This window comes from Balaenoptera musculus, chromosome 9, assembly GCF_009873245.2.
Source record: "Balaenoptera musculus isolate JJ_BM4_2016_0621 chromosome 9, mBalMus1.pri.v3, whole genome shotgun sequence".
NCBI lineage: Eukaryota > Metazoa > Chordata > Mammalia > Artiodactyla > Balaenopteridae > Balaenoptera > Balaenoptera musculus.
Window position 1 is genome coordinate 75,951,151 of NC_045793.1, and position 14,531 is coordinate 75,965,681.

Genomic DNA, 14,531 nt, shown 5'->3' on the forward strand with positions numbered 1-14,531 from the left:
GATATATTAGTTTTCCACACTTTCCGTTCACACATACCTACCAATTCTGTCTAATTTCATATTTATTTCTGAGATTTGGGGGAAGGACTGCCAGCCAAATAGCAGCCTTAAGCACAAGGCAAAAAGCTGCAAACAGAATGAAAAGAATGGTTTCAACTGTAGAGCAAGAAAGCCCCAAGGGCAAAAAATGAGGATAATGGGAAATGGGAGGGGAAGGTTATAATGAGAAAGACTGCAAAAAGAAATGAGGAAAAGCTCAATTATAGGTATGTTAAAGGCAAAAATTCTCCCACTTGAAGAACATTCCTTTTAGACATGTGCTTGTCAATTAGAGCAATTCTGTGGCATTGCACCCTTTACATGAAGCCATAATTTGATTGAAACATGCTGTGAGAGATTAACATACAGGGATTATAATCAACAAATTGCCATTTACTAGCATTCCTTCCTCACACTTATAAGACTACCTAAAATACACACTCTTATATAGAAAAATCACTTTTTTCCCCCATTTTCTGATAGGATGCTAAATTTTTGACTGAGGACGATGTCACAGCATTAAAAAATACAGACAAGAACATCTGATAATCTCACTTTAAATCCATCAACTGGAGAGATGACACACAAGATCTCTGAGGGAGAGAAACAGAGGGAGAGAGAAAAGAGAGTTTTTTCATCCTTTGAATTGTCTTAAACACAGTCTCGAGTAATTTCATGTGCTGATGTTACTTTAAAACTATGATTCTGCTAAAATTACTCGATTGTCAAACTCACTTTTGACATAGTATCTTGTCTCCAGAAATTTCAGAATGTGTTGCTTCTTTCAATTTGCTGCTCCAAAAATACCTGACTCACATCACACATTTAAACAAGTTTCTGGAAATACAGCGGGACGCTGGCAAAATCACAAGTGTTTCTACTAAAGTACAATATCAAATATGCCAGTGGACCCCAAATGCACTGAGAAAATATGGCCATTTTAAAAACTTTAAGACTTGAGAACAGCATTTTCTTTTTAAAGAAACAAAAATCTATTTTCCTTTTAAAAAGAAAAAAGAAGAAATTTATAAGAACAAAAATCAGCACCAAACTGAGAAACTGTGCTATAGAAATTATAGATTATAGAACTATAGATAGAAAAATAGAAGCAGCAGCCTTTGTTCTTAAAGGGTATATATTAGGGAGACAAAATATAAAGGGAAAACTAAACAAAGCTATTATCTTTCTCAAATGCATCTTTATGAGAAAAACTACAAGTTATACCGGATTTGTGTTTAAAAAACAACCTTTAGGGACTTCACTGGTGGCGCAGTGGATAGGACTCCGTGCTCCCAGTGCAGGGGGCCTGGATTCTGTCCCTGGTTGGGGAACTAGATCCCACATGCATGCCGCAACTGAGGAACCCGCCTGCCGCAACTGAGACCCAGAGCAACCAAAATAAATAAATAAATAAAATATTTTCTAAAATTACAAAAAAAAAAGGGGAACCTTCACCCTATGTCAAAGAGACTATACGGATTTAAGCCAATATCTTATTCATGTAATTATAAAACCAAAGACTATTCTACATGAACTTTGTGACTTATTAGAAAGGGCCTTCATATTTTACATTGAAAAACAGACTAATTTTCTCTCTTATGATTCTTTGAAAATTGACAATTTATGTACATATTTATGGCAACTCTCAGTGTACCAGAGTATTTTATTATTTGTAATAATTTATCCACCAGCCATTCTAGGAAATTAGAAATTTACTGAAGATTTACATAAACTTGGAGGTGATTTCCTATCAATTAAAATAGAATTAAATTGTATTTAAAAAAAAAAAAAAAAAAAGAAATTTACTGAACTACAAAGAAAGAAATACCTAAGGTTCCCCACAGTTGTCTATCTAAAAAGATGAGTACCAAATTGAGCACCTGAGTTGGAGGAAAAGCATTTTAGGGGAAGCAAAGAAAATGTAAATAAGGGGAATAAAGCAAATAAAATGTGCAAAGGTGAATAAAGGAGAAAGTCCATTCATTTCTAAGTCTTCTGCTCTGGCTACAGTTTACATAGGAAAACCCTCATGGTTTGGGGGGTTGAGGACATCACCACCAGGACAGACTTCACAGAAACAAGAAGTCACATGTGTATTTCATCTAGAACATAATGTGTGAAGGAAACTTTCAAAGATCCTCTATCTCACTTCCCAGCTCTAGGACACAGCCTTCCCTCTAGCCCATCAGAAAGTTGTTGATATTTTCCTTAAAAGTATTCAAAGAAGAAAGTCTAAAAACTCTTCTTAAGATGCACAAGTTTTTCAAAATCCTTATAGTCAGGAGACTAAAGATCTAATTTCTGAGGTAATTCTTGCCCCTTGTGTATTTCATTTTCCATTTCCTATCTTCAGATCCTCCTGAAATTAATTTCTCACAGCCCTACAATATTTCAGTTTGTTTCTAGGGTGCTCTAGACTTATAGTTGAACTTTAAGTATTGGAAGAGATCATGTGGAGTAAACATGAAAATGATGCGATTTAATAAATGCACTCCAATGATCCAGTCTCATTCTAAATGGGGATTGTTTCCCTGAAAAGTAGGCTGTACTCCTCCTTACATCTTTATCCATTAAACATCTTCTTTTGCCCATTGGTTATGCTGTAATGAAAACTTCCACATTTTCATTATTAATCAGTGTACATTAATGACCTTATGCTTCATCTATGTCTCACTTCATTACCAACAAGAGTATTAATTAACCCACAATCTACTGGCAATGTAAAAGCATCAATTCCCTTGTTATCATATATAGTATCACATGTTGAAAGGTGGTGTGAATAGATTAGTTCAGAAGATGAACACCTCAAATGAAATTCACAGTCGTAATCTGATTTTTAATATTATCTCATGTGAGTGGTCTGATACAGCATCAGCTGCAACTAGGACCTCTTCCCCCACACCCCCTTTCTTGTGTAACCTTCTTGAAGCAGTTAGGCCACCCAGTGGCCACCTTGCTCACAGGTGGAAACCAAGAAGCAGGTCTTTGTGCTGGAGATTAGCTCCCTCTTAAGTGGCAACTGAAGCGCCTGATTTGGGGTTTATAGCTAGAGTCGAATGGTAGGTTTTTTATTTCAGTTCTGCCTTTCATCCAAGATTTTAGCCACTAGACAAAAATGATGTCTAGGACAAAGCTAGGAATATATCTGGGTTCACTTCCAGATTCAAATGACCACTCTATCTCTGAAGCAGCTTAGTTAACTTCTGCTTTAGCATCTATGTCCATTAGATGGAGATAATCATCCTGTACAAGCATCCATCTAATGGAGAGGATGTTTGGATAAACAGAGTGGTGTCAAATCCTGGCTCTCAAATTTGGAAGGGCCTCAGATGTCATGTGGTCTAAAACTCTTTGATTTCATAATGAGGCAAATGAGAAAGAAATTTCTACACAATTCTAATTATCTCATCACTTGTATTAATTTATAAAGTCTTCCAATGCTTCAATTACAATCAGCAAAAAACATTACATCTCCACATTAGCAGTTAGGAGAGAAGCTAAGGGAACTGCCAAAAACCCAAACCAAACCAAACCAAAAGCACAAAGATTATAAAGCAGAACAGAAACCATATTCTAATATGAGCACTTTTACTCCTAGTTCTCTCTCGATGGTACTTTGGGGATTTTCATTGTCACCGTGGATCGCTGTTTCAAGCCTTCCCTTTATCTGAAAAAACAAGCCTTCTCTGGACAGTGGGGTTCTCATCTGCATCTGAGGAACACCCAGGGCACCTGGAGTTGGTGCTCATGAATTTATTTAGTCTTTCGTTGATTTATTCATTAGCATGTATGCAAACAAAATTAACCTAATATTTAACACTGACAGTTTCATAAAGCTGAAAAAGACCTCAAGTGGCAACCTAGTCCAGTTATTTGTCCCTGAGAAAGCTACTTTCACAGGTCAAGAAGGTAAAAGGCTGACATCAACCATTTCCACGGATGCAGAGTCTATGGCTCCTAGCTGGCGCCAGTACCATCCGGGGATACTTATACCTACTTCCAACTCCTTTTACATCTTTTATTTATTTTTTCAACTAAGTCTATTTCCTTTGGTTCTGAACTTTGCTGAATAGGACCAGACATTTCACATTCATTCTCTATACTACTTTAAATACATTAAAATATCCTCTAGCTTCTTCACTTTTAAAGACATGTGGATATAGTTCTCCCAAATTTGTGTCTATAATGAGATTGGTTATTTAGCACCACTAACATCCCCCACTCTTTCCCTATTTGTTTTCTGTCTGACTCCCTCCACTAAAATGTAAGTCCCACGAAGGTAAGGAGTTTGTGTGTATTTTGTTTACAGCTATATGCCCCACAGCTAGAACAGTGCCTACATAAGAGGTGGAAGATATCTGTGGAAGGAAGGAACTAAATTTTTCTATGGTATTCATTCACCCGCATATAGAAACTGAACACTCAAATATGCACTGCTGTATTTTATTACAGAAGCAGTGTGTAAAGTTAAAAGTAAAGGAATTACAGGGGGAGGGCTAGTATAAGAGCCAGGATGCAGAGTATTTCATCACTGGGGGAAAACCGCTGCTTTTCTCTAGCAACGGACTGTTTCTGAATATCCCAAAATGGCCTGGTAGTAAAACTCTCTGCAAATGGATATTACTGGTAGGTGATAAATCAAAGCGATTCTTTGTAAATGTTATAGCATAATTTCCCAAAGGAACTTAAAAAGTTTCCCATTGGACAAGGTTATATACAAACACACTTAAATCATCACCAGGTATGGCCACTGAGCCTTGAATTCCAAGCCTGCTACCCCATCAACATTCTAACTGCTCTCTGAGCAAGGCTGAAGAAACACAGCAGTAAGACAGGGCAACATGAAGTCAGGCCAAACCGCCTAAGTCCTTGTGCAAAGCCTAAGTGATGGTGAGGTCAGCATAAAACGACCGCAGGGTTAAGGTCTCCTCCAGATCTAGAATTCTACGGTTCTGTGACATACTTTGAAAGGAAAGGGGTTGATATAAATCTCTTTAGATCAAAGCATTTCAGTGATGAAAGATATGTCAGAACTCATCTCATGTATAACTTGCTCAAGGTCTCAGGCTGGTCTATTAATGGAGCCCAGATCTGGGACCCAAGGCTTCAGAATCTCATTTTAGTACCCTTTCTACTCTGCTGCGTGCATATTCTCCTTCCTTAGAACATCATTTCTTACAGAAGTAAGCATTCTTGGCTGTGAGACTGAAGGACCACCCAGAGATCCCTGGAGTGTGACAGAACCCTGGCAAAAATCCAAATGGGTTTTGTTCACTATTCCGTCACCTCCTCATTCCAAGAACTGAGAGCTAACAGCTGTGTGGCCAGTACCTCTGTCTGCTCTGATTATTTCCTTTTCTTCAAAACCATTTCAGTGGATGGACCAGCAATGCAGGTTTGTGAATTCTGAACTCAGGCTGCAGAGGCTCTAGGGCAGGGACCAGTGGATATGAGGCTGGACACAGAGATCAGGAGAGGGAGTGGGGAGGGGAGGTGGAGGAAAGGAGAAATGATGCCCCTAGCTCTCAGGGGTAAATTTATAACTATTAGACACTTTGAATATGTCTCTGAAAAAAGTGGAGAGACAAAGTCATTGTCCTAGTTCTGTGGCTCTCACACCTGGCTACGTATAGCATCATCTGGGGAGCCTTCAAAGCCCCTAACTCTTAGGCCCCGACTCGGGTCAACTGAACCAGGATCTCTGGGGTGGGACCCAGACATTGATATTTTGAAAAATGCCCCATGTGCTGCTAATGATACAGCCACAGATAAGATCCACTGGTCTATTATGTGTTACATGATACCACAAAAATAAAAAGATAAATCCAAGATAATTTTACATGCATGTTAATTGCACAAAATCATGGAGAGGCTTACCACCATCTAAAAACTTCCGTGTCTACCTGCCAAAAGTTTTTTAGTCCTGCAAAAGCCATGCAGCCACAGGGTTATAAAGGTCTTGCCACCTGCAAAAGAAAGCCTAGAAGAGAAGCACCAAACATCTTTCCAGAAATCGTAAAAGGTAAGGAAATTAAGGAAGAAGTTCACCTAAATTGTCTTCCATATTTCCAATGATCAGGAAAAAAGGCATTCTTAATTTTCCTTCACAAGAAATAGGTATCAAGTATTTAGGATACGCTTGATGCTGGAAAGGGAAAGAAGATAAAAGAAAATGAAAAATGGCTTGCCTGCCCTAGCTTCACTCAAGCTTCCATCAGTGCAATGCTCCAAAAAAAGCCATTAAGCTGGCAATGGAGAATAGCTTTGGGACCCTATCAATTAAGTGAGACACCCTATGCTATAAACCAGGTACTTTCACGGAGGTGGTTGCCTCGTGAAAAGGTAAAGGGACTCACTTTCTCCATGATGTAATCAGTCTACTAGGTGCTGTTGAAAGTACACCACCCACACGGAGGCATCCATGCCCCCCGTGGTCAAAGCAGGATGAGCAGACATTTCCACACTGACTGTACAATATACTGAACGATAACCTCATGAAGTAAAAAACAGCCATACCTGGAAGAAAGCAGGTCAAGCCTAATAAGAATCGGCTAATAGGCACTACCTGTTCCCACTATCTTATTCTCTGCTTGTTTTTTCTTGAAAACCTGTAATCATAAGCAATTTGCTTCAAAAAGATGAATAAAAACCTAAGACGTGGGAAAAAAAAGGGGGAGCAAATAACGGTATTTCCTCTTGTGTTTCCCCTAAGGTAGACTCATCGTAATGCAGATGTAGAAAGAAAAGTCAATAAGAAGGATTTTCTCTGTGTAATTCATCTGATCATAGCGTTGTCCCCGGCCACCCCCCTTAGAACAGAAATCGTTATTCCTAATAGAAGCATCTCTAGACAAAACACATTTGATCCTTTCCAGAGAGGGGAAAGGGTTAAATAGGAGCAGCAAGCACTGTAGACCCTACAGACCAGGGCTGGTGCTGGGGACTCGCTCCTCCACCCCTCCAGCTCCTCCACTCACAACACATTTTCTTGCTTCTTGCCTTCCTTGTAATTCTCCTGGGCTAGGAATGCCCAGTGATGTCTGCCCTATTTCTGGGAAGATGAAAGATAGAGCTGCTTGATTTTTCCCTAACATTCCAAATGCTTCAAGTCAGACCCTGAACCTCGAAAGAAAAGGTAATTTTTGAAAACAGCTTCAATCCTTCGACGTTCACAAATAGGTATCCAGTTACCAGACTCAAACAGTTTTTCCATTTTAAACAATGAAGAATTATTCATTCATTCGTTCATTCATTCATCCATCCATCCATCCATCCATTCATCCCACAGATATTCCCAGGATGACTGTTTGTGCCTGGTAGTACCAGGGAGGAAAGGTAGGCACGTAGGGGATTATGAAAATAAGCAGGCTAAGTGTTGTGTGGATCAAATCGTTTAGGAAAATCATTAGTTGGTTGCTTGTAAGCATCTCTAACAATGTTTTTTTGCTTTTAAAACTCAGTTTGATATGGTGATAGAATACTGTATGAATTGTTGTTTTCTATTCTATTCTAGATTTGGGTAATAACAAAAATACAGTAACTCTTATTTCTATTCCATTCAATTAAGTAAACTTTTTTTCCACTTGCATATTAACATCAGTTAGTAACCCCCTGAACCTGTCCTTTGTGAGTATAGGTCTCTTAGCCTATTGGGCCTTGCACCTACATTTTCACAATGAAGTGACTTTTGTGGGGAAGAGATGGAAATAACTTGCATCCCTTGCTTGGTTAACTTCCCCAGCCTCTGGTGGGTACAGGAATGTAAGAATCCAGAAGAGGCTCACCCCAGCCTCCAGGACCATTTATTTCTTCCCATGTATGCTTTCTTCCTCACTGCCATTGGGGCCATGTGGACCACCAGCATATGGCTCCACCCAGCTCCATATGGTTCCATCTCCCTAAAAGGGGCGCTCGAGAACATAAAAACGCTGCTGTATACTTTTATTGCAGCCCCTTCTCATTTTCCTCCATCTGTTTTCCATATGTTTACACGACTCAGACTCCTGCACACGTAGACCTTTTATAGTGCGGGTCGCCGGCCTGACCAAGATAAAGAACTAACATTCACCGCTGTCAGTGACAAGGGGCCTCAATTACTTTAAATATGTTATTCATTTAGTACTCAAACTAGAACGAACCCATAACCACTTTTCTTCAATTTGTACATGAAACTGATTTTATATTTATATTTTTTAAAATGTTACCAACAAAAGCCACACAGTGGCTCTTCTGTTGTATTTTCTCCAAGCGCTGTTCGTGAAGTGTGGAAGAACTGCATGTGACTTCCACTTAGGTGTCCCTATCATATTACACATCAATCTCTATCCAAAGTTGACTTTTTCATTTTCATAAAACTCTCCTTTGATCAGAGGAAAAGTTGTTACTGTTTTCCCCCTCAGGTGTCCCTGCAAACATCTGAAGTTTTACATGTGTCCTCTGCAAATGCTAAAGAAATGAGAAGGAGTGAGGAAAGACTGACCCCTGCGGGGCTCTACCTGCCCGGCTTTGGCCACACCGAGTCGTGGTCCTTTTAGCTTTGCTCGGCACCTGGCAAGAGGGACACATCTGATCCCAGTGTTGGTATAATCGAGAAGAAACTGGGAATACCAGTCATTAGACACCAGGTACAACACTGTTTCCCAACAGGAGGCAACTCCTGGCATTAGTAACAGGAATTAGGGTGATTTCTCATTCCCGGTGTTAACTTGTCAGTGGGCACCTAGGCCATCTTTCACAAAAAATTAATGACAGTGAGAACGAAAGAAAAAAGAAATCAAGTAGGCCTAGTACTGGCTTCAGTAATTTCTACTCTTATTAATATGACTTAGACACAAAGTCCTGTGTTATAGAACTGCAGTGCTACTAAGAAGAACACATTCAGTCCCCCAAACTGCTACGCATGTTCAAAGGTGTCCTCTTCGTGGCAGATAACTTGCCTGTAATCTAGTCCAAACCACCTGTGTAAAGCAGTCTGCTAATCAGTACGCGGAAAATTATGGCCAGTTCCGTGATGACTATCTCTGATGAAGCAGAACACGGAAATAGTGCTCAAATGCACAAAATATTAATAGACATACAAAAACCACCCAGCAAATGCCACGAGAATACGTTTCTCTTTCAGCTTGTTCGTGTATAAATGACAACTATTACTATTTTTCCCCATAGATATGCAAAATAAAATTTTTATTTGAATTTCAAGATCAAATAATAACATTAATGTAGAATGCGTGATTGAGCCATTTTTGCCTTTTTTTTAAAAACACTATTACATATTTCACACATCTTTGTTTCTCTTAATGTCCTTTATAATGCAGTATACAGCCAGACCTCAATTAAGTTCAGACAAAACTACTGGGACCCAAGGAAACTCTTGTTCCCACCTAAGTTGTCATTTCACAACCCTTCCTGCATGGGAAAAAACCTACGGAGTTACTTGTACTAATACAACCAAAAAATGCCTTTTATTGATGCAATCGATATATTGCAAACTGCGGGCATCACAGGTGCTATGGTGGCAGCAAAAAGTGCATTTTAGTCAGGGCATCAAGTTACAGAATTCAGGCTACAGCCAGAGGCCTATTCATTGGAATAACTGCTCCAGGCTGGAACAAATTACAAATTTTGGTTAAGAGAAGCAAGTACTGCCCTTGTGTGATAAAGGAAGTTTGGGTAGATCATGCAATGGTAGTGTTTCCAGAAGTGCAAGGGTGAAAAAGCTAAGTGGGTATTTTGCTCCCAGATTAAACAGAAAGGACAAGAAGCCTGATCAATAAGACTTCAGTGAATTACAGTTTCTGGTCTGAGAAGCTATGAGTATCATATTCTGCACAGCAGGGCTTGCTCTGAGCAGTTTGTAAACCACACGGAAAAAGGCAGAAGTTGCTGCTAAGCTTATAGTTGCTGAGTAGTTGCATTAATTGTTGACTTTTCGGCAGGGAGGCGACTCCCCCCAGCTCAGTGCTTCCCACAAGCCAGGTAAACGCTAGCTGGCAACCCCATCCCTCATATTCCTTCCCACTGAACACTGGCTCTTAAATGCTGGCCTCTTGCCAGCTGCCTTTAGGTGAGATTCGGTAAAAACTGCCAATGAAACAAGAACATCTGCCTTCGTGTCATTTTCTTTGTACAGCTACTTCCCAGGCGGCTGCTTGGATCTACGTGCGTCCATTTACTGGATTTAAACAAAACAGCAGGAGGCGAAGGGGGAGGCCCAAGAAGCATATGCTGGTTCAGCCCACTCTGGTTTCAGCTACAGAGGGCGTCTTGCCCCTCCGGAAACTGACAAGGGCAGCCGCAGCTGGCTGTGAGTCTGGAAGCAGGAGACACCCCCCACTGCCTTACCTGTTTCTTTGTCCTGGACTTCTTCCAGGTGCAAGTCATTCAGAAGGTGCTCCAAGATCTTCTCCGGGGTCCCGGACACGACCACGTATCTGTCAGAGAGCAGAGAGCCCACGGAGTCATCCTCAGCGGGGGACTGTGAACAGCTGCTCCATTCCTCGTCCTCACCCTCCTCATCAATGTATTTGAAATAAGGCACATCGAAGGTAGGCAAGGGCAGCTCTCGGCCTGAAAGCGCGGCAGAATCCTTCCTCTCTAAGTGAGGGTCAAAGACTCTCAGCCGGGAGCTGCCCATTGTGCACGGCCACTAACAAAGGCATCCCCTAAAGGCTCAAAGATCTTGCCATCTCTGTCCTTTCACTGGGAACTGAGTCCATCTGGCTGCTAAGAGCTCTGCAGTCAGCTAGCACGCTCCGCTCCGAGAGGCGGCGGAGAAAAAAGGGAGGGAGGGAGGTGGGGGGGAAGAGGAGGCAGAGAGAGCGAGTGAGATGGAGCGGGAGAAGGGGAGGAAGGCAGGGGAAAGGAAACGGGAGCACGGGGCTGGGTGGAAACTCTGACCTCCAATCGCTCTCCGCGCTCCCCGCTTGGGGGGCTGGGCCGCAGCTCTGCACTTTCTTCAGCACCAGGACGTCCCGGTCCTGCTCTTTAACCTGAACGGTTGTCACTTCATCATCCTGCTTTAGTTGCCGATGGGAGTGATGGATGGAAGAAGGAAGAACAGAGAGAAAATTAAAAAGGCAAAAAAATAAAAAATAAAAAAGAGCTAACTAAAGCTGCACTTTCTCAAGTTGCTTTCCCACCTATTATCTTTACAGATTCAGAACAAATTAGGAATCTGGTCAGGAATCTCCCTCTAATGGTACAGGGTCCAGGCTCAAGTTGTATGGATACATAAAGCATTAGAAAGACATAAATACTTTAAAGGAAACTGGAAAAAAAATAAACTGGGGATGGGATTCAGAGTTCATTTTTAAAACTACCTGAATGATCTGAATTAAGAAATCCAAAGTTCAAAGTCTCAAAAACACAATATACTAATTGCATGTGTGCTATACTCTCTTTTACCTGGTTAATACTTCTTAAACTGCCACTATATTAAAATTAGAAAATCATATAAAACATCATTTAAACACTAAAACAAGCCATATTAAGCAGATGTAGCAGATACATATCATATTCATTTACATCACAGCCTTACTTTAAAAGGTGGGAAAAAAACTACTCATTCTATCATTCAGTTCATGTTTTACTCCCAAACTTGAGATGGCCTTCACATTCATCATGGACTTGTTTTGCCAGAATACAAGCAAAAACGGATCTCTAGTTAGAATCTCATCTAGGCTGAAATTCGGATGTCACGGGTGAATGCACTGACTTTCTTCACCGCGGTCCTTTTTAACACGGAGAGAAGGCTAAACAATCATTCATTTCTGCACACACAGCTTCCACAGCCCAGAGCCCAACATGGCCCGCTGACGCGGCTCTGTCCGAGTCGGGCTCACTGCTGACCCAGCAGTGTGGAGCCGACCCGAGTGACGAACACTTCCAGAGTGTGGAGTGTGAAATTCTCCTGATGGGCGGCACCCAACCAGGGGAAGGTAGGGGCGGAGGGGGTAGGGAGAAACACATGTAAAAAAATTTACCTTCTGTATTTCTGAGGATCTGAGCAAAAGATTGAAGCAAGAAAAGTTGACAGCAAAGAGGCTTCACCTTAAAAATGATGTTGCCTCTTTAAAAAGGGAAACACGTCCTGGGTTCCTAGCATGCTTCTGTGTTTCTGCTCCTGGCAGAAAACCCTACCTAAATTAGGTACAAACACACAAAAAGAACATTTTCCCGCCTCCGATGGATAAAAAGTACTACGTCCTCGTGCCTTATTATCAGTTCCATAGATTTATCAGAGACGCCGATGTATTTATTCACCTCCCATAAGAATAGGAAGGCACTATTCTTGTCATAATTGCCAACCAAATCAGTGGGAAAATGATGATTTCAATTCCTGGTGTGCTGATTCCTAAGAAAATGTAGTGACCTAGTCATTTGAGTCTTCCAAGATCTTCTTAAAAACAAAAAATACTAGTCATTCTAAACAGCAATATAATTTTATGATCATTCTTTTTAAACCTCTTAGTGGCAAATACTTTTACTGTGTAAAACTGATGTATTACACTTCAGCAAGGTCAGACACGCAGTTACTGTGGCAATTAATGCTGGATATTCATTGTTAAACTCCCTGAGGATGGCAGTGTGACTCCTGTAACATGAATACCAATGTATAATTGCTCTCTTTCATTTCTCCAAAGGGGTTCTTTTGTTATCCATGTGGCTGAAGTGAAACAAGGTGGCTGGCGAGAGGAGCATAATATTGACAAAAAAAAAGAAAAAGGGCAGAACGTGAGTCTGGGATACTGAGACACAGAAACAAATAATTCAGTAAAGAGTAGGTGTGAAAGGACAAAAATCTTTCCCTAGCTTTCCTCTCGTCGTAAGCCAATACTCATGTTATATGAGCCTGCTGTCATTCTGAAGCACATTTTACATTCTACGTGCATGTGATATACGGCATTATTAACTTCCGCGGGCCATGCACATACATATGGATGGGAAGGGCTTCTCTAATGTCTGTGTAACTAATATGTATTACAGGGCTGTGCACAGAGCAGCTACACTCCGCTGGGCAGGGGAATAGCTGAACCATATTGATGTACTATCAATAGCATCTTATGTCACAGTGATAGTTTCCATTTTGAAAAGCTGTTAAAAAATAAAGAAGCAAAAAAGCAGAGAAATCAATGTATAAAAGGAGATGGAAGTTATCTAAAATTGCTGTGAAAACGTAATAACCGTATGTATTACACCTGGCTCTCAAGAAGGAAGGAGAAATCAATGCCTCCTGACCAACCCCTGTACCCTTACCTAACTGCTCTTCCTGAAAAACAGCATAAGTACCAGAGTTGAAGTTCTGGGTATGAAACTTTATTCTGGTGCTTGCTTGGTTAAGAATAAAAGTATTTAAAGAACTAATGACAAGAAATATGTTCAATGACAAATAGTTCATGAAATGCAAGTAAAGCATTAAAATGCTTAATTTATAGACAACCACTCAACAAATAGTGAGGGTCTGCTTTGGGTAAGGCACTGTGGCAGACACTAAGGGGCAAGCAGTGGTGAGTAAGACCGATGCCCTGCCCTTAAATGACAAGGTGATAGCTCCATAATAGCATAAGTCTAACGTGGTGAGCTCCCCCAAGATGAGGCCACATGCAAGAGAGAAAGCAAAGGTAGAACCCATGCGATTTGACTGTCAAAGATGACAGATCAAATCCCAGATCTGTGGGTGAAAGAGAATGGAAATGCCATTAAATGGGACAAAAAACTGGTTCTGCTGAGACTGATGAACCTGCTTTCAGACAACTGATGTTTCAGTACTGCTAATACATCATGCTGTAGATGTTTAGCAAGCAGTTAGAAATAAAGAACTAGGGCTCTGGACAAAGGCCAAGGACAGAGATAAATGTGTGAACTACTCAAGTTTGGGAGTGGATGAGATTGTTGAAGGGAAGCAGGACAGAAAGGGAACTAGGAAGAGAAAACATAGAAAGTAGGAGGAAGAGGGAGGGGATCAGAGTCATGAGGAAACCTACCAAAGAGATGACTAAGCAGTGAAACCAAGACAAGCCAGGAGAAGGTGGAGGGCACTGACTCAGGAGAGTCAAGGACAAAGGCTGTCTGACGTTGTCAAATTCACGAAGATGAAGAGTCTACGAGGAAGTGATGAGGAGACCACGATGGGAAGGCGAGTGTTGAGGTGTGAGCGGACGTGAAGGACATGCACAAAGAGGCAAGACCGCCTCCTTGGAATTTCACCACGAAGGGAAGGAGTCAGGCTGAAGAGGCTGCCTGGCTGGGGAAGTCGGCAAGGTGAGGGGCTATGGAGAAGGGGCGAGAGATCAGGAACGTGCATGGAGGGTTTAGGCGACAACAGGACCGAGACTTCCTCCTTCCAGAGAGGATCACGGGAAAGAAGATGGGTGGAGATTTAGAAAAAAATTAGAGCACAGAGAATAAGGTAGCTGAGGTAGACAAAATGAGATGGTTCCTATCATCTCTGTAGAGTGGGGATTTAGACCATCTTCTGGAAGGGGAGGTTCCTT

General features: G+C 41.2%; 1 protein-coding gene across 6 annotated transcripts in view; it reads right to left on the bottom strand.

Moving 5' to 3' along the window:
* Positions 1-14,531, bottom strand: part of RAPGEF5 (Rap guanine nucleotide exchange factor 5) — a 219,143-nt gene that overhangs the window by 60,763 nt on the left and 143,849 nt on the right. For 5 of the 6 annotated variants that reach the window (XR_005021218.1, XM_036863410.1, XM_036863408.1 and 2 more), the window contains 2 exons: positions 10,936-11,054; positions 10,381-10,469 (listed from right to left, as the gene is read on the bottom strand). Coding sequence is in view for 5 of the 6 variants with exons in the window: in XM_036863410.1 (XP_036719305.1) it covers positions 10,381-10,469; positions 10,936-11,054 (208 nt within the window). In the remaining variant the exon portion in view is untranslated. The remainder of the gene's footprint in view (positions 1-10,380; positions 10,470-10,935; positions 11,055-14,531) is intronic. The other variant, XM_036863409.1, reaches the window with a different exon arrangement.